The 26,070-nt window shown below is 44.8% G+C and overlaps 1 protein-coding gene across 4 annotated transcripts in view; it reads left to right on the plus strand.

Annotated features, from left to right (window-relative positions):
* The window catches only part of SUPT4H1 (SPT4 homolog, DSIF elongation factor subunit), a 23,603-nt gene extending 5,636 nt beyond the window's left edge, over nt 1-17,967 (plus strand). For 2 of the 4 annotated variants that reach the window (XM_056558560.1, XM_056558558.1), the window contains exons 2-5: nt 12,834-12,940; nt 14,440-14,495; nt 15,279-15,332; nt 17,659-17,967. In XM_056558560.1, the coding sequence (XP_056414535.1) occupies nt 12,834-12,940; nt 14,440-14,495; nt 15,279-15,332; nt 17,659-17,726 (285 nt within the window). In that variant the 3' untranslated portion in view covers nt 17,727-17,967. Of the gene's footprint in view, nt 1-3,195; nt 3,292-12,278; nt 12,306-12,833; nt 12,941-14,439; nt 14,496-15,278; nt 15,333-17,658 lie in introns of those variants that run through there. The other 2 variants (XM_056558557.1, XM_056558561.1) reach the window with 2 other exon arrangements.
* The last annotated feature ends 8,103 nt before the right edge of the window (nt 17,968-26,070 follow it).

Below are 26,070 nucleotides of genomic sequence, written 5' to 3' on the forward strand. Positions count from 1 at the left end.
GACATGCACGGAGGAGATGGGGGGGGACTGTAATGACTGTGACACGCAGCACGGGGAGATTGGGGGGACTGTAATGACTGTGACACGCAGCACGGGGATATTGGGGGGACTGTAATGACTGTGACACGCAAGGAGGAGATGAGGGGGGGGAGGACTGTAATGACTGACATGCACGGAGGAGATGGGGGGGGACTGTAATGACTGACACGCAGCACGGGGAGATTGGGGGGACTGTAATGACTGTGACACGCTCGGGGAGATGGGGGGGGCTGTAATGTCTGACACGCAAGGAGGAGATGGGGGGGACTGTAATGACTGTGACATGCACGGAGGAGATGGGGGGACTGCAATGACTGTGACACGCAGCACAGGGAGATTGGGGGGGACTGTAATGACTGTGGCACGCTCGGGGAGATGGGGGGGGGACTGTAATGACTGACACGCTCGGGGAGATTGGGGGGGACTGTAATGACTGTGACACGCTTGGGGAGATTGGTGGGACTGTAATGACTGTGGCACGATCGGGGAGATGGGGGGGACTGTAATGACTGTGACACGCTCGGGGAGATTGGGGGGACTGTAATGACTGTGGCACGCTCGGGGAGATGGGGGGGGACTGTAATGACTGTGGCACGCTCGGGGAGATGGGGGGGGGACTGTAATGACTGTGACATGCTCGGGGAGATGGGGGGGGGACTGTAATGACTGTGACATGCTCGGGGAGATGGGGGGGGACTGTAATGACTGTGACACGCTCGGGGAGATGGGGGGGGGACTGTAATGACTGTGACACGCTCGGGGAGATATGGGGGGGACTGTAATGACTGTGGACACGCTCGGGGAGATTGGGGGGGGACTGTAATGACTGTGACACGCTCGGGGAGATTGGGGGGGGACTGTAATGACTGTGGCACGCTCGGGAGATGGGGGGGGGACTGTAATGACTGTGACATGCTCGGGGAGATGGGGGGGGGGACTGTAATGACTGTGACATGCTCGGGGAGATGGGGGGGGGGACTGTAATGACTGTGACATGCTCGGGGAGATGGGGGGGGGGGGACTGTAATGACTGTGACACGCTCGGGGAGATATGGGGGGGGGACTGTAATGACTGTGACACGCTCGGGGAGATTGGGGGGGGGACTGTAATGACTGTGACACGCTCGGGAGATTGGGGGGGGGACTGTAATGACCGTGACACGCAGCACAGGGAGATTGGGGGGGGGACTGTAATGACTGTGACACGCAGCACGGGGGAGATTTGGGGTGGGGGGGGCTGTAATGACTGTGACACGCAGCACGGGGGAGATTGGGGGGGGGGGCTGTAATGACTGTGACACGCAGCACGGGGGAGATTGGGGGGGGGCTGTAATGACTGTGACACGCAGCACGGGGGAGATTGGGGGGGGGCTGTAATGACTGTGACACGCAGCACGGGGGAGATTGGGGGGGGGGGCTGTAATGACTGTGACACGCAGCACGGGGGAGATTGGGGGGGGCTGTAATGACTGTGACGCAGCACGGGGGAGATTGGGGGGGGCTGTAATGACTGTGACGCAGCACGGGGGAGATTGGGGGGGGGCTGTAATGACTGACGCAGCACGGGGGAGATTGGGGGGGGGCTGTAATGAATGACGCAGCACGGGGGAGATTGGGGGGGCTGTAATGACTGACGCAGCACGGGGGAGATTGGGGGGGGCTGTAATGACTGTGACACGCAGCACGGTGGAGATTGGGGGGGGCTGTAATGACTGTGACACGCAGCACGGGGGAGATTGGGGGGGCTGTAATGACTGTGACACGCAGCACGGGGGAGATTGGGGGGGGGCTGTAATGACTGTGACACGCAGCACGGGGAGATTGGGGGGGGGGGGCGCTGTAATGACTGTGACACGCAGCACGGGGGAGATTGGGGGGGCGCTGTAATGACTGTGACACGCAGCACGGGGGAGATTGGGGGGGGGGCTGTAATGACTGTGACACGCAGCACGGGGGAGATTGGGGGGGGGCTGTAATGACTGTGACACGCAGCACGGGGGAGATTGGGGGGGGGGGGGCTGTAATGACTGTGACACGCAGCACGGGGGGGAGATTGGGGGGGGGGGCTGTAATGACTGTGACACGCAGCACGGGGGAGATTGGGGGGGGGGGCTGTAATGACTGTGACACGCAAGCCACGGGGGAGATTGGGGGGGGGGGCTGTAATGACTGTGACACGCAGCACGGGGGAGATTGGGGGGGGGCTGTAATGACTGTGACACGCAGCACGGGGGAGATTGGGGGGGGGGGCTGTAATGACTGTGACACGCAAGCACGGGGGAGATTGGGGGGGGCTGTAATGACTGTGACACGCAGCACGGGGGAGATTGGGGGGGGGGGCTGTAATGACTGTGACACGCAGCACGGGGGAGATTGGGGGGGGCTGTAATGACTGTGACACGCAGCACGGGGGAGATGGGGGGGGGGGGGGCTGTAATGACTGTGACACGCAGCACGGGGGAGATTGGGGGGGGGGGGCTGTAATGACTGTGACGCAGCACGGGGGAGATTGGGGGGGGGGCTGTAATGACTGTGACACGCAGCACGGGGGAGATTGGGGGGGGGGCTGTAATGACTGTGACACGCAGCACGGGGGAGATTGGGGGGGCTGTAATGACTGTGACACGCAGCACGGGGGAGATTGGGGGGGGGGGGGGACTGTAATGACTGATCATATGATCACATAATGTCCCATTGTGTGCTGTACATCATGTGGCATCCTGGCTCCTAGATTTATAACAATGTTTCTGGCCCTGCAATAAGGCATATGCTATCCTTTGTCTCTTTTACACACCCCTGGAGGAATACCAATACAGATAAAGGTAGAAGGAAAGATTTGCACCTCTTCCATGAAAAATACGGACCAAAATACTATGTGAAAGAGACCATTCTCCTTAAATTGTCATTTTGTGTTTCTGAGCAGCAGAGGTTAACCCCCGTCTCAGGTTAAATGCTGGTGAATGATCTCTTTGAAGGGGGTGTCTGGATATAAAAAATGGTATTTATGGCGCAGGATGACAGAAAAATAATAAAATAAGCTGTACTCTCCTACACACCTGGTCCCTGCTCCTCACTGCTGGTTCCTGGTCACGTCATCCCAACAAGAGCTACCTGCTGAGATGGGACACTGGTGTGGCCAGTGATTAGCAATGCCTGGCAGTCCCTGCAGGGATGATGTGTCACCAGGAACAAGCTACTACCAATAAAGAGCGAGGGCCGGGAGTGTTGGTGCAGCAGCTGCAGAGAATTGAGGTAGGTTAACTGTTTAACCACTTAAGGACCCAGGGCGTACCTGTACGCCCATGGGAATTTCGGTCCCTGCCGGGTGGGGACCGGAGCGGGATGCCTGCTGAAATCATTCAGCAGGCATCCTGTGACAATGCCTGGGGGGGGGGGGGGGGGGGTCCTTAGACCCCGATCCCCCATACCCTCCCCACCGCCCCATGTCAGCGATTTGTGGCGATTCCAGGCTGATCAAGTTTCTGGTAACCTGATAGCCCGGAAAATAGAAAAGCCCAGACTGTCAGAGATAGCTCCAACCATCCTGAAGGATAGGAGCAAGGTGGCAGGGGTGCCACCTCCTCCTATCCCCTGCGATTGGCCAATCAGGACAATCAGGGAATCGCAGGGCGGGGATGAAAGTTCAGATCCCTGCTCTGCCGGCCCCTAGAAGTCCGGGCAGAGCAGGGGAAAATGGCAGCAGGGGCTGTTGATGCAGGGGGACCGGCGGCAAGTACCTCGGGAGCACGTGGGGATCAGGTCCGGCAAGTGGAGCAGGCAGCGTGGAGGACTGTCGGGCAAGTGGAAACCGCTGCCGCTGTCTCCACTACAGCAATAGTCACTGCTGCCTCCGATGCCACAACTATCGCTGTAGAGTGATCTTCACTGCTGCTTCTAGGACTAGAGATGAGCGAACTTACAGTAAATTCGTCACGAGCTTCTCCGCTCGGCAGTTGATGACTTATCCTGCGTAAATTAGTTCAGCCTTCAGGTGCTCTGGTGGGCTGGAAAAGGTGGATACATTCCTAGGAAAGTCTCCTAGGACTGTATCCACCTTTTCCAGCCCGCCGGAGCACCGGAAAGCTGAACTAATTTATGCAGGAAAAGTCATCAACTGCCGATCTGAGAAGTTCGTGACGAATCGAATTTACTGTAAGTTCGCTCATCTCTATCTACCACTTTAAAAACTACAACTCCCAGCATGGCAGGCTGGGCATGCTGGGAGTTGTAGTTTTGCAACATCTGGAAGGCCACAGTTTGGACACCACTGTAAAGTGGTCTCTAAACTGTCCTTCCAGATGTTCCAAGGGGTAATAGGAAAAAAGCCCCCCATAATTTGTAACACCATTTCTTTTGCTTATATAAATACTCCATATGTGGATGTTAAGTGCTCTGCGGGCGAACTACAATGCTCAGAAGAGAAGGAGCGCCATTGGGCTTTTGGAGAGAGAATTTGGCTGAAATTGAAGGCCACGTGCGTTTACAAAGCCCCCATGGTGCCAGAACAGTGGAACCCCCCCCCCCCAATATGTGACACTATTTTGTAAACTACACCCCTCATGTAATCTAATAAGGGGTACAGTGAGCATTTACACCCCAAATTTTTTTGAACAGTGGTCCATGAAAATGAAAAATGTAATTTTTCATTTGCACAGCCCACTGTTTCAAAAGTCTGTCAAAGAGCCAGTGGGGTGTAAATGCTCCCTGCACCCCATATTACATTCCCTGAGGGGTATAGTTCCCGAAAAAGGGTCTCGTGGGGGGGGGGGGCGGTCCACTGTTCGGGCACCATGGGGGCTTTGTAAACGCACATGGCCCCCGACTTCCATTCCAAACAAATTCTCTCTCCAAAAGCTCAATGGTGCTCCTCCTCTTCTGAGCATTGTAGTGCGCCTGCAGAGCACTTTACATCCACACATGGGGTATTTCCATACTCAGAAGAAATGGTGTTACAAATTTTGAGAGGCATTTTCTCCTATAACCTCTTTAAAAATGGTAAATTTGGGGGGGGGGGAACTGCATTTGAGTGAAAATTTTTGGCATTTACAGATTCGAATTTAACGAAAAGTCGTCAAACACCTGTGGGGTGTTAAGGCTCACTGTACCCCTTGTTACGTTCCTTGAGGGGTGTAGTTTCCAAAATAGTATGCCATGTGTTTTTTATTTATTTTTATTTGCTGTTCTGGCACCATAGGGGCTTCCTAAATGGGTCATGCCCTCCAAAAACCATTTCAGCAAAATTTGCTTTCAAAAAGCCAAATGTGGCTCCTTCACTTCTGAGCATTGTTGTGCACCCGCAGAGCACTTGATGTTCACATATGGGGTATTTCCATACTCAGAAGAGATGGGGTTACAAATTTTACATCATTTACACATCCGACTTTAACGAAAAGTCGTCAACCACTTCAGGGGTGTGGAAATAATAATAATAAAAAACTACTTGTCCATGGGACTAAAACGGAGCAAAATCTACTTGTCCCTCATGACGAATCACTTGTCCGGGCCAATTTTCACTTTTACACTCTCGTTTTTTTTTTTCCTCCTCGCCCTATAAGAGCCATAACTACTATAATGATACCTTTTAATTTTTTCATAACATATATGCGCCAAATAAAATAAAATAATATTGAAGTGAAATTGAAATAGTATAACTTAGCAAATTTGGTAGTTTTCTTTTCTACACCATTTACCTTGTGGTTGAGCTTACATGTTATTTTGATACTTTAGGTCGCCTGATTACAGCAATACCAGATTTGTATAGTTTCCGTCATGTTTTACTAATTAAAAAAAAATTCTGACCTTTTTCGATTATTATTATTTTTTCTTTTTATTGCCATTTTCTGACCCCTGTAGCTTTATCCCCCCCCCCCCCCTCCCTCTTTGCATACAAGGCTGTATGAGGGCTCAGTGGCTCATTTTTTGCGGCATAATTTGTTTTTTGTATCTGTACCATTTTGGTATTGACCTGACTTTAATCACTTTTAACTTTTTGTTTCTATGGATATTATAAAAATTTCAACTTCTATGGTTTGGTATTCTTATATTTTTTTTTTCTTACATTTGTCATTTACCGTATGGTATAAATAATGTTATTTTGTAGTAGTTTGTACAATTACGCACGCAGCGATACCAAATATGTTTTATCTTTATTATGTTTTTAGATAGGAAAAGGAGGGGATTTGAACTTTTAATATGGAAGGGGTTTAATGTGTGTCTTTTAAACTTTTTTTTTTTTTACACTTTATTAATCCCTTAGGGGACTTATAGGAGGAATCACAAGATTCCTCATACAGATTGATAGAGTTCTATTGAACTCCATTGATCTGTGTGCTCTGCAATCCATTGGTATAACCTAGTCCAACCAGGATCTATCAATGACAGAGCCATGGACACCAGGGAAGCAGAGGTAAATCCTCTGGCTACCTCTATAGTGGATCTCCCCCACTAGCACACCAGGGAGCATTCACATGTCCCTTTAGATGCTGCTGTCAGCTTTGACAGCTGTGATCTAAAGAGTTAATAGCCAGCCGTGGCGATCGCCGCATGCTGGCTATTAGCAGCACCCCCAGCTACTGAAAACAGCTGGGGGCTGCAGAGTCCGGAGCCTTCGCCATAAACTTGTCGTGTGCTTGGCTAAGGGCCTGAAAAATTCATTGTCTCAGGAACTGTCCAAAACAGGAGAGGTTTACTCCTACTCTGGACAGTTCCTGAGACAAGCAGAGGTGTCAGCAGAGAGCAGTGTTATCAGACAGAAAAGAACAACTCAACTACAGCAGCTGAAAAGTACTGGAAGGATTAAGATTTTTTTAAATAGAAATAATTAACAAAGCTGTTAAATTTTCTGGAGCCAGTTGATATTATAAAATGTGTTTTTCACTGGAGTACCCGTTTAACCTCTTGGGGACGCAGGGCTAAGTATTTCTGGTCCCTGCTGCTCGCCGTGCGAGGACAGGTCTGGGATGCCTGCTGAAATCATTCAGCAGGCATCCCGTGACTACGTCTGAGGGGATCCCGAAACAAGACATCTCAATCAATTCACATCGGTGATTTGTGGCAATTCCGGGTCAATTGGGTCCCCGGTGACAAAATGGCATGCTGGGACAACTACAACTCCCAGCATGCCCTTTGGTAGTTTGTGCATGCTGGGGGTTGTAGTTTTGCAACAGCTGGAGGCACACTGGTTGCGATACACTGAGTTAAGTAACAGACTCCCAGTGTTTTGCAACCAGTGTGCCTCCAGCTATTGCATAACTACAACCCCCAGCATGCACGTGCAGCCAAAGGGCATGCTGGGAGCGTTAGTAGTATGCCTCCAGGTGTTGCATAACTAAAAGTCCCAGCCAGCCCTTTGGCTGTCCTTGCATGCTGAGAGTTGTAGCTTTTTGCAACAACTGAAGGCATACTGGTTGCAAAACACTGAGTTAAGTAACAAACTCTGTGTTTTGTAACCAGTGAGCCTCCAGCTGTTGCATAACTACAACCCCCAGCAATGCACGGACAGCCAAAGGGCATGCTGGGAGTTGTAGTTTTGAAACAGTTGGTTTGCCTGTCCTGTCCCCCCACCCCAAATTGTGAATGTATAGGGTACATTCACACGGGCAGGGGTTTACAGTGAGTTTCTCAAACTCCCAGCAGGAAACTCTCTGCAAACCCCCGCCCGTGTGAATGTCCCCCAAAAACACTACACTGCACTAAACAAAATAATAAGTAAAAAAACTACCCCTACACAGTTGCCACATCCCCAATAAAAATTAAAAACGTCTGGTACGGCATCGTTTCAAAAACGGAGCCTCCAGCTGTTGCAAAACAACGACTCCCTGTAACAGCCATTTACTGTCCAGGCATGCTGGGATTCTTGCAACAGCTGGAGGCACCCTGTTTGGAAAACACTGCCATAGGGTAATTCTTGCATCCAGGTCCGTCCCTGTGCAAATCCCTAATTTAGGGCTTAAATATTGCATGGCGTGCTCTCACTTCAGAGAGTGTTGTATTTCAAGGCAACAATTTAGTGCCACATATGGGGTATTTCCGTATTGGGGGGGCTTTTTCTCCTTTTACCCCTTATGAAAAGGTAAAGTTGGGGTCTACACTTTCATGTTATTGTAAAAAAAATATATATATATTTTTTACACTAACATGCTGGTGTTGCCCCATAGTTTTTCATTTTCACAAGAGGTAAAAGGAAAAAAAATACCCCTAAAATTTGTAACACCATTTCTCCTGAGTAAGAAAATACCCCATATGTGGATGTAAAATGCTCTGCGGGCGCACGAGTGAGAGTGCACTATGTACATTTGAGGTCTAAATTGGTGATTTGCTCAGGGGCGGCTGATTTTACAGCGGTTCTGACATAAACGCAAAAAAATAAATACCTACATGTGACCCCAATTTGGAAACTACACTCCTCACGGAACGTAACAAGGGGTATAGTGTGCCTTAACACCCCTCAGGTGTTTGACGATTTTCGTTAAAGTTGGATGGGAAAATGAAGAAAAACTATTTTTCACTAAAATGCTGGTGTTAGCCTAAATTTTTCATTTTGCCGAGGAAAAATAGGAAAAAAAGCCCCCCAAAATGTGTAACCCCATTTCTTCTGATGTAGATGTAAAGTTCTCTGTGGGCGCACTACAGGGCTCAGAAGAGAAGGGGCCTTTGGAGAGAAAATTTGTCAGGAATTGAAAGCCACGTGTGTTTACAAAGCCCCTATAGTGCCCCCCCCCCCCACGTGTGACCCCATTTTGCAAACTACACCCCTCCAGGTAATGTAATAAGGGGTGCAGTGAGCATTTATGCCCCACAGGTGTCTGACAGATTTTTGGAACAGTGGTCCGTGAAAATGAAAAATGTAATTTTTTTATTTGCACAGCCCACTGTTCCAAAGATCTGTCAAATGCCAGTGGTGTGTAAGCACTCACTGCACCCCTTATTAAATTCTGTGAGGGGTGTAGTTTCCAAAATCGGGTCACATGTGGGGGAGGGGGGGGGGGGTCCACTGTTCTGGCACCATGGGGGCTTTGTAAACGCACATAGCCCCCGACTTCCATTCCAATCAAATTCTCTCTCCAAAAGCTCAATGATGCTCCTTCTCTTTTGAGCATTGTAGTTCGCCCACACAGCACTTTACATCCACATATGGGGTATTTCCATACTCAGAAGAAATGGGTTTGCAAATTTTGGGGGCATTTTCTCCTATTACCCCTTGTAAAAATGTAAAATTTGGGGAACAACCAGCACTTCAGTGAAAAAAAAAAATTCCATCTACACAGCCGTCTTGAATGAAAAGTCGTCAAACACCTGTGGGGTGTTAAAGGAGGTACCTGTTGGCCCGTGGGAATTTCGGTCCCCGGCGGGGTGGGGACTGGACCGGGGTGACTGCTGATATCGATCCGCAGGAACCCGCTCAAATCCCCAGGGGTGTCATCAAACCCCCCTATGTTGGTGATCGCGGCAAATCGCCGGTGAATTCACACCGGCGATTTGTGGCAATTCCGGGTCATATGGGTCTCCGTTGACCCAGAAAATAAGGGGGATTGGGGTTGTCCAAGACACCCACGATCCCCCTAAAGGGATAGGAGTGAGGTGGCAGAGGTGCCACCCCTCCTCTCCCTGCTTTTGTTCATCTAGAAGCGACGACCAATTGCAGAACGGGGGTGGGGGGGGGGGTTAACTTTCGGTTTCCCCGTTCTGCCCACCCACAATAGGCGGGGTAGAACGGGGAAATCGACAGGGACCGGCGCCAGAGGTCCACTTACCCATCGGCAGAGGCGGTGATTGGCGGCAGCAGAGGACAGCGATGCGGCTCCTTGGATCCTACGGAAGCCTAGCAACATCTGGAGGGCTACAGTTTGAGACCATTATACAGATGTTGCAAAACTGCAAATCCCAGCATGCCCAGACAGCAAACAGCTGTCTCGGCATGCTGGGAGTTGTAGTTGCGTACCTTCAGCTGTTGTATAACTTCATCTCCCAGCATGCCCTTCGGCGATCAGTACATGCTGGGAGTTGTAGTTTTGCAACAGCTGGAGGCACACTGTTTGGAAAATACTGAGTTAGGTAACAGAACCTAACTGAATGTTTTCCAACTAGTGTGCCTCCAGCTGTTGAAAAAGTACAACTCCCAGCATGCACGGTCTGTCAGTACATGCTGGGAGTAGAATTCTTGAAACAGCTGGAGCATTGTACAGGGTACATTCACACGGGCGGGTTTACAGTTTCCTGTTTACATTTTGAGCTGCGGCTAATTTTTTGCCGCAAAGCAATTTCCCAGCGGGAAACTCGCTGTAACCCTCAGCCAGTGTGAATGTACACTAACACAAAATAGAGGGTAAAACACTACATATACACCCCCTTACACGGTTCTACCCCCCCCCCCCCCCCCAATAAAAATGAAAAACGTATTGTACAGCAGTGTTTTTCCAAAACGGAGCCACTCCAGCAAAACAACAACTCCCAGCATTTCCGGCCAGCCACTGACTGTCCAGGCATGCTGGGAGTTTTGCAACAGCTGGAGGCACTCTGTTTGGGAATCACTGGCGTAGAATACCCCTATGTCCACCCCTATGCAATCCCTAATTTAGTCCTCAAATGCGCATGGAGCTCTCTCACTTCGGAGCCCTGTCGTATTTCAAGGAAACAGTTTAGTGCCACATATGGGGTATTTCCATACTAAGGAGAAATTGCATTACAAATTTTCGGGGTCTTTTTTTTCCCCTTTTACCGCTTGTGAAAATAAAAAGTATGGGGCAACACCAGCATGTTAGTGTAAACATTATTAAAAAAAAAATGTTTACACTGTTTACACTAACATGCTGGTGTTGCCCCATACTTTTTATTTTCACAAGCGGTAAAAGGGAAAAAAAGACCCCCAAAATTTGTAATTAGTACGGAAACACCCCATACGAGGGCGTAAAATGCTCTGCGGGCGCACAACAAAGGCTCAGGAGTGAGTGCATTATGTACATTTGAGGACTAAATTTGTGATTTGCACAGGGGTGGCTGATTTTACAGCGGTTGTGACATAAACGCAAAAAAATACCCACATGTGACCCCATTTTGGAAACTACACCCCTCACGGAATGTAACAAGGGGTAAAGTGAGCCTTAACACCCCACAGGTGTTTGACAAATTTTCGTTAAAGTTGGATGGGAAAATGAAGAAAAGAATGAATTTTTCACAAAAATGCTGGTGTTACCCTAAATTTTTCATTTTCACAAGGGAGAATAGGAAAAAAGTCCCCCAAAAAATTTGTAACCCCATTTCTTCTGAGTAAGAACATACCCCATATGTGGGTGCAAAGTGCTCTGCGGGCGAACTACAATGCTCAGAAGCGAAGGAGCGCCATTGGGATTTTAAAGAGAAAATTTGTCCGGAATTGAAAGCCACATGTGTTTACAAAGCCCCCATGGTGTCAGAAGAGTGCCCCCCCCACATGTGACCCCATTTTGGAAACTACACCCCTCACGTAATGTAATAAGGGGTACAGTGAGCATTTACGCCCCACCGGTGTCTGACAGATTTTTGGAACAGTGGTCTGTGAAAATGAAAAGTGTATATATAAATTTTTTTTTTTTTTTTTTTTTTTTGCTATTCCTGTTTCATAGTGCAATTGTATAGGTCTGGGATCCCCCATTAATAGTAAGAATGAAGAGGATGTGGTCCTAATGTGGCAGTACTCTCCTTTTACTGTTTTACTCCTGAGCAGCACCCCTGGCTACCTGGCTTTGTCAGGAACTGCAGCACCAGTACCACTGTGAAGGTAGAACTTAGAAGGGGATGTAGTGCTACAGTCATGCTGCAACACTCTCGGGAGGTTCCAGAGGTTCTATACCCAACAGTCATCTTTGAAATATTCTATCACTTTGTTAGATAGGAATATCACTTTAATGTAGTGAACCATCTGAAACAGGTTGTCCAGTGAAAAGTGTCATATAAATGTGTTCTTGGATTTTCTTTATTCTTCATCCTTTGAGCCCACGATGCCAAGTTATAATACTGTGTAATCTGCTTCTATTACCTCATTGCACTGATTTGTCCTGTGTACATGCACTAGACTCACCTGGAAGTGCTGTAGTGCAAGCCTCTTATTTTGCTGTTCTCTCTGACCTTTCCCAGCATTCCATGTGGCTAGAGAGAATGTCATAAGTCACATGTCTGCAGGGGGGGGGTGGATCCCTTCCACCCTGCCATCCAGCCACCCACTGCAGCATAGCCATGCCCTCTGGAAACCATATAACATATGCCTCTGGCCACATGGAATGCTGGGTAAGGTCAGAAACAACAGTAACATTTAAAGACTTGCACTACAGCACTTCCAGGTGTGGGCCCCGTGCATGAAAATGGGATAAAGCGGGGCACAGAGGTAATAGATGCATATAACACAGTATTATTACTTGGCATCATGTGCTCAGAGGCTGAAGGGGGAAAAAAGAGTACCCCTTTAGGGTCTATTCACACTTACAGTATTCTGTGCAGGATTAGAAGCTGTGTTCAGTCATTCAGTTTACATTGAAATCTGCAGCAGAAAATCCTGCGCATCAGATCTGTAGATGCAAAGTCGCGTCTCTGCTCAGCCAATAACTGGCCACAGCGATGTCCTGCCCCAGTCAGTTCTACGGCAGCTGGGAGTAACCTTAGAAATATATCTATAGCTTTTTTGTATTTATATGCAGTCTGGGCACATAGGTGAAATAACATTAACTAAACAACCCCTTTAAGAGGTCATGCTGTCATTATTTTGCCAGTACTCCCTTCAGGTTGTCATATTCCTAACTATATTTTGTTAATTCTTTTCGCAGACCATTGACCAGTTTGAATACGATGGCTGTGATAACTGTGATGCATACTTACAGATGAAAGGCAATAGGGAGATGGTGTATGACTGTACTAGTTCCTCATTTGATGGGTATGTTTCTCTTATCTATAATGTATCTAGAACTACAAAAAGGTGTAACTGTTCATATCTTCATCTGATAGACATTTTATCAAACTTTTTAAGTGTTCCTATTACTTCAACAAATTTATAACTTGTCATGGTGACATGTAAGAAATATCGATCTGTGGGAGTCTGCGTGTGGAGGCCGACACCAATTGCTAAAAGAATGGGCATAAGCGATTGGCATTTCCTCTGTCATGACAAACAGTGCTCACTGCTGACCTCTGCTGTCCATTTTAGGAACTGTCGAGATCAGGCGAAAATCCCCATAGCAAACATATGCTGCTCTGCAAAGTTCCTAAAATGGACAGCAGAGGTCAGCAGAGAGCACTGTGGTCAGGCAGAAAGGAAATTCGAAAAGAAAACAACTTCTTGTGGATCATACAGCCGCTAATAAGTACAGGAAGGATTAAGATTTTTTAATAGCAGTAATTTACAAATCTGTTAAATTTTCTGGCACCAGTTGATTTAAAACAAAAAAAAAAATGTTTTCAACCAGAGTACCCCTTTTAAGCTTTCAACAAAATAAAAAAAACATGTGCTAACAGTACACACTGCAGATAATCTAGTGTAGCAAGCCACGAAAAGGAAGAGGTGTCTGGGGTGAGGTCGGCTGTTTTGTATGACCCCACGATGCTTGTCCTACTTACACAGAAGTCTCTTCTGCTTTTTGAACGTGTGTCTGCAACTCCTTCTGTACAGCTGGGAAGTTAGAGAAAAGGCTGCTCTGTTGTCAACCATTTTATTAGATACCTTTTACTATAAACTTGCAATAATTTCTCTCGTTGTTTACAATGAAATAAACCATATCAATGACTAGATGTTTTTTTTAATTTGAGAAACTTCGTTCTTTATATGTTTTATCTTTTTGATGGAATTTTCATACAATAAACCTTAGCAAACCGAGAAATACTTCCAGAAATAAACTCTGTGGCTGACAGTGTTTTTTCCATACAGTGCCAATGTTTGCCCGAGGGTCATGCAGTTCAAAAATATTTATTGAAACTTTTCAATATATAAACAAGGGAACAGACGTGCATGTAAAGAGGCCCGCAAGAGCAACACATATGAATTCAGTGATCAGAGAGCAAAGTATGAGGTTCCAAGGGAAAACATCTAACCAACAAGTGGCAGTGTAGAAATAAAAGCTTGTCAGTATGAGCGAGCAAGGATTAGGAGGCAGCCACACAACCTAGAACACGGGGAGAAGTGGTAGGCATAGAAAAGTGTTGGACAGGGAATGACCACCAAACTCTGACCCTGTAGCTTCACATGTAGGCATGTCAGGAAAGTGGGCCTTGAGTACAGAAGAAGCAATACAAAACAGGTACTGATGCATGTCTAAAGATATTTTGTTTCTATGACAAATATGCACATTTGGATTTTGTATATGTGAGTTTATAGAATTGACATTTGTCTGTATGGATATACTGGATTGACTCCTGTCCTTTTTTTTTTTTTTTTTACAGGATTATTTCTATGATGAGTCCTGATGACAGTTGGGTGTCCAAGTGGCAGAGAATAAGTGAGTACAGTGATACATTTACCAGAAGCTAGGGAAGAACTCTGACAGGAGGGGCACCCACCCTATGCTGTGTAAAGGGAGATCTTTAAAAGAAATCTGACAGGACCTTGTGGGTGACCCTCTTTCCAATGATGTATCACTCACCCAGGTCTGTGCAGCCGTTATTCAACAAAATATATACACCCTAATTAAGAGAAACTAACAATGGGGGCGCTCCTATTGCTGTTTCAGTAACACTAACAGCGGCATCTCCCTCCTGTCCCTTAATCAATATTCACTGCTCCAGAAGCCGTGCCATTGCTTGTAGCATATATACATTTTGTTGAGTAACTCCACTACGCCTTTTAGTGGTACATGGTTGAAAAGAGGGTCATCCACACTTTCCTGTCAGTTTCCCTTTAAAGATCACCCTTTACACTCTTCATCCAACTTAAACAACCCCTTTATTAGAGGATACATGCCACAATTTTTTTTTTTTTTACATGCAAAAAAAAAAGTGAGCCTATGGGTAGGGTATTATGGAGCGATAATGCAACATTATTTTCAGCATGTGAGCATTACATGCTGGTCTAAAGTAGGTTGATGCCAATGCCCTTATGTCCCCACTTGTTCTGCTGATCACTCGGGGACTGAACACTTGGACCCTGACCGATTTTAAAATGTAAAAGTTTTTGTAAATGACAGGTACTATTTAAGATCAAATAAATGTAGGCAATTAATCCCTGTATGTTACATTACGTTATTCATCTGATATACTAAGAGTTTGTCTTCTCTCTCACCCAGCTAACTTTAAACCAGGAGTGTATGCTGTATCTGTCACAGGACGACTTCCACAAGGTACATGTTTAGCATCTTGATCCTTAGTAATACATAATTCAAAAATGTGTGAATGCTTTTTTTTTTACATACAGTAAGTTATTGTTGCCATGCCGTATGATGGAGACATAACAACAAGGATCCTGCTATTTTGTGGCCACAATAGGGAGCTTTAATTCTCAGAATACATTCTTTGGTGCATTTAGCTCTGTGGTCAGAAACTTGACAATAAACCAGTGGCATATTTTTGTGCTGCTAAAGTATAATTATAACTACAATGCAGTCAACACAACACGTAGATGTAAATTATTATTTATCCTTTTACTAGGGGAACTTAACCAAGGTCCATGGACCTCAATCTCTATTTTTAATTGAACAAACTATTTTTCTTACACTAAATGCTTGGACAGTGGCATCTCAGTAACATTACATATGCAACCAACAGAGCAGAGAATCTAAACATCAATTGTTTCTAGAGTCATTGATGTAACTATTGCAGACTCATGTGAACAATGAGGGGCATTTATCATTGTCATTAGAGCTGTTTTTGTGTGTAGATTTGTCTAACAGTTGGCGCAGCGCTGTACCTCAGGCTATTTTCTGCGACTTTTTGGTTTACACTTTTTTTTTTTTTTTCCAAAGTGTGTACAGACCAGCTGTTAAGATTGTTCTTATGCAGTGGTAATGAATTTATCAATTGCAACTTTTTAAAAAGTCGCAAAAACCACCAAAAAGTTGCCAAACTACACCAGCCCAGACTTGGCTTTTTGGTGTACGTGAAGAGAGAAAGTTCAGAAAATGTGACCTGGACAAAATGTATCAAATGCTCTGCAACCATTTAATAAATATGGTGCTTCTTCACATTACCAGCACACAAAAAAAAGGTGTAGAAAAATGCTTCACTTACACCTACAATGATAAATGCCGGCCCATGAACTTAGGGCCCTGACAAGAGACGGCAAATGAGCGCCTTCACAAGGCTCATCGAGGGTTATAGAGAAAAAAAAAAACAGTCTTAGAAAATTGGTCACAAATGGAGAGATTCGAGCCAGCACAGGACAATAGAATTTGACACAATGGACTACACGTTTTGGCTCAGAGTGCCTTCCTCAGGTCCAAAACATACAGTGCAATCGCTTGGGTGGTAGAATGCAAGGATGCACTTGTGGGGTTCCTGTGAGGTGTGGTGCTGGCGTTCACCAGCACCACACATCACTGGAACCCCACAAGTGCATCCATGCATTCTACCACCCAAGCGATTGCACTGTATGTTTTGGACCTGAGGAAGGCACTCTTTGTGTGCCAAAACGCGTCGTCCGTGGTGTCAAAAAAAATTCTATTGTCCTGTGCTGGCTCCAGTCTCTCAATTTGTGACAAATTTTGCTCAGCGCCTCTAAGACCGTTTTTTTCTCTCTATAACCCTCAATTTGCCAAAACTGGCCCTTGCGCAAGAGTCCATTCCCGGTCAGAGTGCGGCAGCCATAGCCTACTAACACCTTACACACACCAGCCCACTGTGAGCAGTGACCCCGGGATCAAGGCTTGCTACCCAATCTGGTGAGTATATCACTTAGGTGTGGTGGAGGGTCACACTAAGTCGGTATACTTAAACGAAGGAAGCGACCCCTGTCTTTTTCTCTTCTACATCACTATTCACAAGGCTCGATTATTAAATTCATAATAATCAGTCTCATATTGCCTGTTAACACAGATTTTCTTGTTTGTTGGCTGACGCTGGCACATTCATACGGGCACTCAGGAATGAGCATTCCTGGGAACGGTCATTTGTATGATAATCGGCCTGTGTAAAAAAACAACTTAAATATCCACTGTCATTTTGCAAAACTTTTGACATATCCTAGCAAGGTGTTAAAAGTTTGGATCGGAGTGTTCAGACTTCTGCTGATCAGGAGAACTAGCTGGGAGAAGTTCCCGCTCAGCGTGTTCTCTCCCGGCTCTGTGTCAAGTTCTCCATGTATGTGTATAAGAGTGTATTGATCACATAACACAGGTGGGGGAGGCAGGGAGAGGAGCGCCTGGTAGTAAGGACTTCTCCTGGCGCGGTCTCCTGATCTGTGGATGTCTGAACACTCAGACCGACATGTACTCTTTAAGTGTTAAATCTGTGCCCAGCTTAGGCTATAATTCATTTTTTTTTTACGTAATGGACCATCCCTTAATGAAAACTCTTACACTGTTATATGTATATTTGGGATACTTTTCCCTTTTTTTTTTTTTTTTTTTTTTTTTTTATTATAATCTCTCTAGAGGGAGTGGATGTTGTCTATTTACATCCTGTCATATGAATCTTTGTTTCCTGCACCTTGACTGTCTAACTTTCTTACAGGTATAGTACGTGAACTGAAGAGCCGCGGCGTGGTTTACAAATCCAGAGACACTGCCATCAAGACGTGACTGAAACAGAAGGGCTGGTGCAGAGATTGGGTTGATGTCTGTCTTCTCTTCCGTTGGTTTTATTTTCCTGTTATGTTGCTGAAACTGTGGTTTCCCTGCAGTTGGGGGATGGTTGTGCCACCACACATACAGGCACATTATGTCTTTGTTCCTACATCAGACAAACAGAAACTAGAAGAGAGTCATGGGGGTATTTTGCTGGTTGTTTTTGATTGAAAAAAAATAAAATTTGTTGTCTATGTATGTACAGACTGTTTTCTTTTTTTTTTCTTCATTTTAATAAACGTCTAATCTTTAGATTCTTGTTGTATTGTCCGCTTCACATAACTGCAGAGCCCTGCATCTCTGCCTCTTTCGGCAGACGGATTTGTACTCTTTAAAATAACTACTAAGTGTGAAACTGTCCAGCGACACCACATTACGAGCTTAACCCCTTCCCTACCGCATAGACGTCACAAGTCTCAATCTGCTAGGGCTGCGGAAAGGAAGTGGTTAACAGTTACTGTGAGAGCTAAACTGAAAGAGCGTTGTTACTGAGAGAATAAACTTTCTTACCACTGCCTCACCCTAAATAGCACAGAACCTAGATTATGTACTTGAATCCGTATATATGTGTGTGTGTGTGTATATGTATATGTATATATATATAATATATTTGTACACACACGCTATATGTTTTAACATCCATATTCTTTCCGTTACTACTGTTGTAGCTTTTAAATCGCCTTATGGACATGTAACCGTTTAGAAAGGGTTACATTTCAACGCACTGTGTATTTCCATATAAGGGTACAACAGCTTCTCTTAAACAGGCGGCCCAAAAACCGGCAAGTCGTAAGAAGCTTTGTCACTTCCTGTGCGGTCAGGCAGGAGGCAGAAAGCTTTCTCGGAGAGGGGGCAGGAAACTAGTTCTGTCAAGTCTGCAGTCAACATTCAGCCTATCTTTATAATCTGTTCTATAAAGCCAACATGTACCTACCAAGTCACTCTCCTCATTCAGCTGTACTGTCATTTTCACCGCTGTTGTGTAACTACATTTCATCTTGTAGTCGAACCTTGTGACATGATTATATTTTTTAATCCAAGAACCTGATCTATAATCAATAGGGGAGATTTATTCAAACCTGTCCAGAGGAAAAGTTGCTGATTTGCCCATAGCAACCAATCACATCACTTATTTCGTTTTTAGGAAAGCCTGTGAAAAATGAAAGAAGCAATCTGATTGCTAAGGGCAACTGGACAACTTTTCCTCTGCGCAGGTTTTGATAAATCTCCCCCAATATTCTTTAATCACATGCACTTTATAAGAAGGGTAAAGAGCAGCACTTGATAAAGTATAAGGAATCAAAACTAAAGTGTTGCTTACTGACATGTTTATTGGTGATTTTTGTTTTTCATCCTTTTTGTTTTATTAAGAATTAAAATTCTGTGTAAAGTTTGAATACTAGACATGGTTTTGAAGCAATGCAACTCTTATTGTGCCCAGCAGCAATAGCATAACAAATAATAATGGCACCCTGTGGCCACAACCACATTAGTAGCATGGTTATGATTATATTTAAGATTAAGAGGTCATATCAGGGTCTCTGGTATTTGTTCATTTTGTCATTTTTTCATCTGTCACCAAGTTTGTAGATGGTTTTTCACAAACCATGGTTGGTAAAATCAGTTGTGTACCACATATATGATGTGCATTTTCCTTTTTAGGGAAAAATAATGTCCTTGGCTGTATTGATGTTCTCTATTGATTTGATCATGTCCTGGTTTCCTTTCTGAACTCCAGAAACATGATGTTACAAACGCTTAACTACAATGCCACATGCTTACATGTACTATGGATTCTGATCACGGGGGGCCTGCCGCTGGGACCCCCGCGATCTCCCTGCAGCAGCCCGCATTCTATGCGGGAGCTGCGTCTCCAATTTAGGAAACCTCTGAGACTGGGGATGTGATGCCACGCCCCCTCCATTCATGTCGATGGATGGGTTCTAGAGATGGCAGTTAAAAACAGGACCAAAAATAGGCCCAGGCATTTTAGGTAAAGCCACCCATTTCGGTCATGGGTGTGGCTATGTGAAAGCGGAGGGGCCAAATGACAATTATAGATGGGTAGATATAATAGGGGTACATATGCACACATTAAAGGGGTATTCCGGGCAAAAACATTTTATCCCCTATCCAAAGGATAGGGGATAAGATGTCTGATCACGGGGGGCCTGCCGCTGGGACCCCCGCGATCTCCCTGCAGCAGCCCGCATTCTATGCGGGAGCTGCGTCTCCAATTTAGGAAACCTCCGAGACTGGGGATGTGATGCCACGCCCCCTCCATTCATGTCGATGGGAGGGGGCATGACTGCCATCACGCCCCCTCCCCTAGACATGAATGGAGGGGGCGGGGCGTGATGTCACGTCCCCAGTCCCGGAAACCAAGAGGTTTCTGAAACTGGAGACGCAGCCCCTCATAGAATGCGAGTGCTGCAGTCAAATCGCAGGGGGTCCCAGCAGTGCCCCCCCCCCCCCCCCCCGGCGATCAGACATCTTATGACATATCCTTTGAATAGGGGATAAAATGTTTTTGCTCAGAATACCCCTTTAACATAGGTAAGACCATTTCCTATGATAAATACATTTACAATCATATGGTTACCAAATAACGACATATGGTGTTAGAGGTAATATTATCACCATACATATTACCAAATCCTGAATACTGAGACCAATATTACAAATAATACCAGTATACAAGTAGAAATATTATCACCATACATATTACCATCATACTGTTACTGACCAAATCCTGTATACTAAGGCCTATATTATCACTAATACCAGTATATAAGGAGGAATATTAGGGGGTATTCAACAAGAGTGGTATAGGTGAACATCTTTTTACCCCATTAATTTGTGTGGTGGAAACTGTGTACCTGCACCAAATTTATCACATGGTGCAGATCACATTTCTTACTTCAGTACACAACTTTGGTGAGTCCTCTGCCACTTTTTGTGCAAACTTTTTTCACGACTGGTGTAGATTTGCGCCTCAGTTCAGTTGTGAAAATTTGCACATCATAAATACTTTACCACTGCATGAAATCACGACTTGGTAAGTTCTTTTTGAAAAACCTTTTATGGGTAGGATCACATGGAAAGGATCCGCAGCGTTTTTCACGCTGTGGATCCGACGGGGACCCGACTATATAGTGTGCCTATAGCTGTTTCGCCCTCCCCCCGGTGTCCTGCTCGCAACGGCAATCTGCCGCTAAACTGCTGGAGGAACAATATAGGGTCGGGTCACCGGTGGATCCGCAGTGTGAAATACTCTGTGGATCTGTTCTGTGTGACCCTACCCTACAGCAAAAGTCGCAATGAAAAGTCTCTAAACTGCATCAGAGACAAACTGTGACAAATGTATTCCACAAAACCAATGATAAATTCCCCCCATTATCATCATAGATATTACCATCATACTGTTACTGATCAAATCCTGTATACTGAGACCAATAATACCAGTATACAAGTAGGAAATATCACCATACAGTGACCATATAGTGTTAGATATCAGCTCTACACAGGCTCTGAAGAAGTGACTACATACAGGTACATTACGTAACATCTTCTCTTATTGGATTTGGTTTTTCTTCTCCTTCTAGCCCAGACTGTCATGACAATTTTTTCCAGCCACAGCTCCTCTCAGCAGAACCTGCCAAACAAACATTTTAGGCTCTGCACCTATAGCGCTCCATACAGTAATAATAACCCCCTTGGTGTTTCACACAGTAGAGTGAGTTGGGGAAGAGAGCTAGGTCATTCCATCAAGTAGACAGGTCCCTTTACGTAGTTTTCCCCATTACACAGGTACCATGAGTAGGTCGGTCTTCCTGTGGATACTTAGTGGGATATTTATCAATATTATTGCGCATTTTACCTCAGTTTTCGCTGTCTCCAGCCAAAATGGTGTTTGCTGTGAGCATCTCCCTGGTACTTTTCAATTTGTGCAGTTTCAAGCGTCTTTGTGTTGGAGACTGGTCGTCTAACAATATGTAACCTTCAATTACTGTACTTTGTGCAATGTGACTTTTTTCAATCATATCTTTTACTCAAAGCTCACACTCCACCAACTACTGTAGAGATGGTCTGTCAAGTATGCAGTTAAAATATACGTTGTAAAGTCTTAAGTCTCAAAAGCACACTTTGCACGCTACATGATTATGATCATAATCTTGTTGTGATAAGGCTATGTTCACACGCCAGAATTTCTGCATGAATTTATAACCAATACTCTTCAATGGGATTCCACTGTCCTATTCACACAGCAGAATTTCTACTGCAGGAATTCCATTGAAGTGAATTGGCAATAAATTCATGCATCATTTTTCATGCAGAAATTGAACATAGCCTAATAGTTAGGCATCTTATTGGAGTGGCACCATTACAGCTGACCAGAAAAAGGGTAAAAAGAATTTAGCCACAAACAAAACACAAAGGCAAAACGAATGGCAAAATAAGTTAGGTTAATGATTGCATTGCTCACATTATAGTAAAGGCACTCTTTCGCTCAAAAACTGCAGTTGCAGTATTCCAAAAAGTGGAAACTTAGCCTGTCAGAAGTGGATCCATAAGGGAGGAGAAGTATAAGTCCTTCCATTATATGTCCTATTCATTTTGAATACACTTCTGGCTTTGGCTCAAAAATTGCAGTGGCAGACATCCAAAAACTGCCAGAGAAAAACCAAGTGGAAACTCAGCCTAACAAAAAAAGCATAAAAAAAAAGTCTGCTAGGTAACCCAAAAATTACCCAGGGTGAAAGCATCACAGTAACCTACTTACTTGGTCAAGTTAATTGATGATGTGGATGATGAGAGCCACAATGAAAAGGTTGCCTCTACGTGGAATTAATTTGCAGCGTTTTTAAGGTAAATGCGTATTTTCTTGTGCCCTTTTGCAAAAAGGCGCACATAATAAATATTTTCCACTGCTTCGGAAAGTGTCCACTGTTGTATTACACCATCAGTTTAAAAAAAAGGGGATATATCAAAAATGGGCAAAAATTAGGCACATCGGCACACTGCACAAAAAAGATGCGCCTATCAGCTGCCAAAAAATGGCAGGAAAGCAATAATAAATGCCCCCCTGTATATATATAGAAAAAAACATACATTTCTATTTCAGAAGTTCATTGGGGGTCTTTTACTTATATGATACCTGTTTTTTCTCGAGTTTTGCTCCTAAATTGTGTTGCACACTTTGCACCAGAATTTGCGACCAAACAAATAAAATTAAAAAACTGGCGAACTATCCATTTTATTGTGAAAAGTAGAAAAGGGGGCGTGGTCATCTGTGGAAAGAGGTGTGGCTGTTGAAAAGGGGGCATGGCCCAACAGTTTTGAAAAATCCCAACTGCCTAATAGCCTAATAAAGGGGAGATTTATCATTGCCTTCCTGACTGATTACAGCCAAAGAAAATGTCAGGAAGAAAATAACAAAATCTCCCCCATAGTGTGATCAGATGACAGCAAAATAGAACTGTTTAGATGACCCCCCCCCTGTTTGATAAATTTTGCACAAGTATAGAAACCAGAGAGCTGCAGAGCTAGGTTTAAATGGACATAATAACTTTACATGATAACTTCATGCCCACTGCTTATAGTGCTCCACGGTGCTTCAAACAATACACTGGTTTGAAAAATTATTTATAAAAAAAAAAAGTGCACACAAAAAATCCACAAAAACAGAAACTGAGCAAAATTTGGCACCTAATATACACAAGAAAAAGGGTGTACATCCATTAATAAATGTTGAGGTAAGGACATCGTGGTGTGGGGCTGCTTTTCAGCAAAAGGTACTGGCAAATGTCACATTATTAAAGGAAAAATTAATGGGCAAAGACATTCTTGACAAAAATCTGCTGCCATCTACCAGGATGATGAAGATGAAATGAGGCAGGACATTTCAGCAAGATAATGGCGAAGATTCATCAAAACCCGTGCAGTGGAAAAGTTGACAGGGGCCCAAGAGCAACCAATCAGATTGCGCTTTTCAATTTAGAAAAGGCCTATGAAAAAAGAAGCAATCTGATTGGTTGCTCTGGGCAACTGGTTAGCTTTTCCTCTGCACAGGTCTTGATGAATCTCCCCCAATGATCCCAATTACACAGCTAAGGAAAATCTATTTTTGTTCTAGGGCAGGACACATTATCCTGCTGAAAGAAGATAGTGCCATTAGGAAATACCAGTGCCATGAAGAGGCGGACTTGGTCTGCAGCAATGTTTAGGTTGTTAGTATGTCTCCAAATTACAACCATAAGCCAGGGTTTCATAGCAGTACATTACCCAAACCATCGAAGAGTACATCTTGGTGCCATTTCATCCCAACGGAAAGGACCTGGGCCAGCCACATAATGTAAAACAAATTGTGAAGTATCGAACCACCTCAAGCAACCTCCTTCCAGCACCTCATAATGCTTACCTGCACCTTGTTGGCACTTTTGGCAGTGGGTAGGGGTCAGCATGGGTTCTCTGACCAGTCTGTGGCTACCCAGCCTGTAAACACAGCTATCAATAGCAAACATCAACGTTTTCCTGTCATTTGTGCTACATGACCTGCTGTGTTGTAGATGCTCTGATTCGGTGTATTGTGCACCATAAAATACCTTACAATTTTGGTCCACACAGGCCACAAATGGAGAGGATGGTATGATCCACCAGCAAGCACAAGCAGCTCCCACAGGTGGCACCTTCATTGCACATCACTCTCTGCCCAGACAATTTCCAAGTGCTTAGCAGAAGGAAATTTGAAGCCACACCCGTTAAGTGTCCTGTCATTGCCAACCAGCCACCATCGCCTTCGTATGCAACGCTGTCATGAATGTGAAACATGGACTGCTACAGACTAACCATATCATATTTAGGCTAAGTTTCTACTTGTTTTTTTTGTGGCCCAAAAAAAACAGTGTTTTTTTCTGGTGTTTTTTTGCCTTTGAGTGGAAATTGCATTCTTGGCCCCTTTGATGTTTTTTCAAAATTTGTTGGTTACCAAAAAAAAAAAAAAAAAAAATGGATGCAGTAGTGATGGAAAACAATGTATTAGTGTGTGTTTTTCACTTTTTTTTCCCCTCTATTTTCTTTAAATTTTTTAGGTAGTACTACTACTCCCAGCATGGAACAGACTGTTCCATGATGGGAATAGTAGTACCTGTACTAATAGACATATAGCCCTGGGTGTCAATCCTGACACCCGATGCGATTATCCATAATATAGCAGAGATGTGGAGCGGCTCTATACAGCGCTTACATCTCTGCTCTGTACTCCGGCCAGTGATGTGAATAGAACATCACTCATTCATATTTTCCGCCCAGAGTGGTGATTGGCCGGATGGTTGCAGCCAATCACAGCTCTCAGAGGGAAATATCACTGGCCGGCCGGAGTATAGTGCAGAGATGCAGAGCGCAGGTGTAAGCAGCCCAATCTCTGCAATAGATAGGACGATCGCATCGCGTGTCAGGAGTGACATCCACTGTAATCTTTCCTTAACTGCAGGTACTACTCCTCCCAACATGGAGCACACTCTGCCTCATGCTGGGAGCAGTAGTACCTGCATTAATAGACAGATCGCAGCGAGTGTAACTTCTGACACCTGTTGCAACCTGTTGCAGAGTGTGCTTCATGTTGGGAGTAGTTGTACCTGCAGTTAAGGAAAGATCACAGCGTATGTCACTCCTGACACCCGCTGTGATCCTCCTGTATAATGTATAGATGCGGCCGCTCTTCTATGGTCCCCTGCAATGATGTATATATACACATATTCATATTTCCCACAGAGAGTTGTGATTGGCTGGAACCATCTGGCCAATCACAGCTGTCTGCGGGAAATATGAATAGGTGTATATATACGGCAGTGCTGGGGACCATAGAAGAGCGTCCGGCCGCATCTATAAATTATACAGGAGAATAGCAATCTGTCAATTAGTACAGGCACTACTACTCCCATCATGGAACAGTGTGTTCCATGCTGGGAGTAGTAGTAATACCTAAAAAATAAAAAATAAATAAAGAAAAGTGAAACACACACACACACTACATTTTTATGATTGCCAGCTACATTTTTAGTGCCCTACCTGCCCACATAAATTGATCCCTGTTTTAAAAGTTTATAAAAATGTCATTATAAAAAGATACATTTCGTTTTATTTTCCATCACTACTGTATCTTTTTTATTTTATTTTTTAATGGTACCCTACGAACTTTTATTAAAAAAGGTATCTCCATCACTTTTTTGGATCGCTCAAGTCCAAAAAAAGAATAAAAACCGCCTGCAAAAACACCAAAGTTAAACCCCACCTTTTT

Source organism: Hyla sarda, chromosome 2 (assembly GCF_029499605.1).
Source record: "Hyla sarda isolate aHylSar1 chromosome 2, aHylSar1.hap1, whole genome shotgun sequence".
Classification (NCBI taxonomy): Eukaryota; Metazoa; Chordata; class Amphibia; order Anura; family Hylidae; genus Hyla; species Hyla sarda.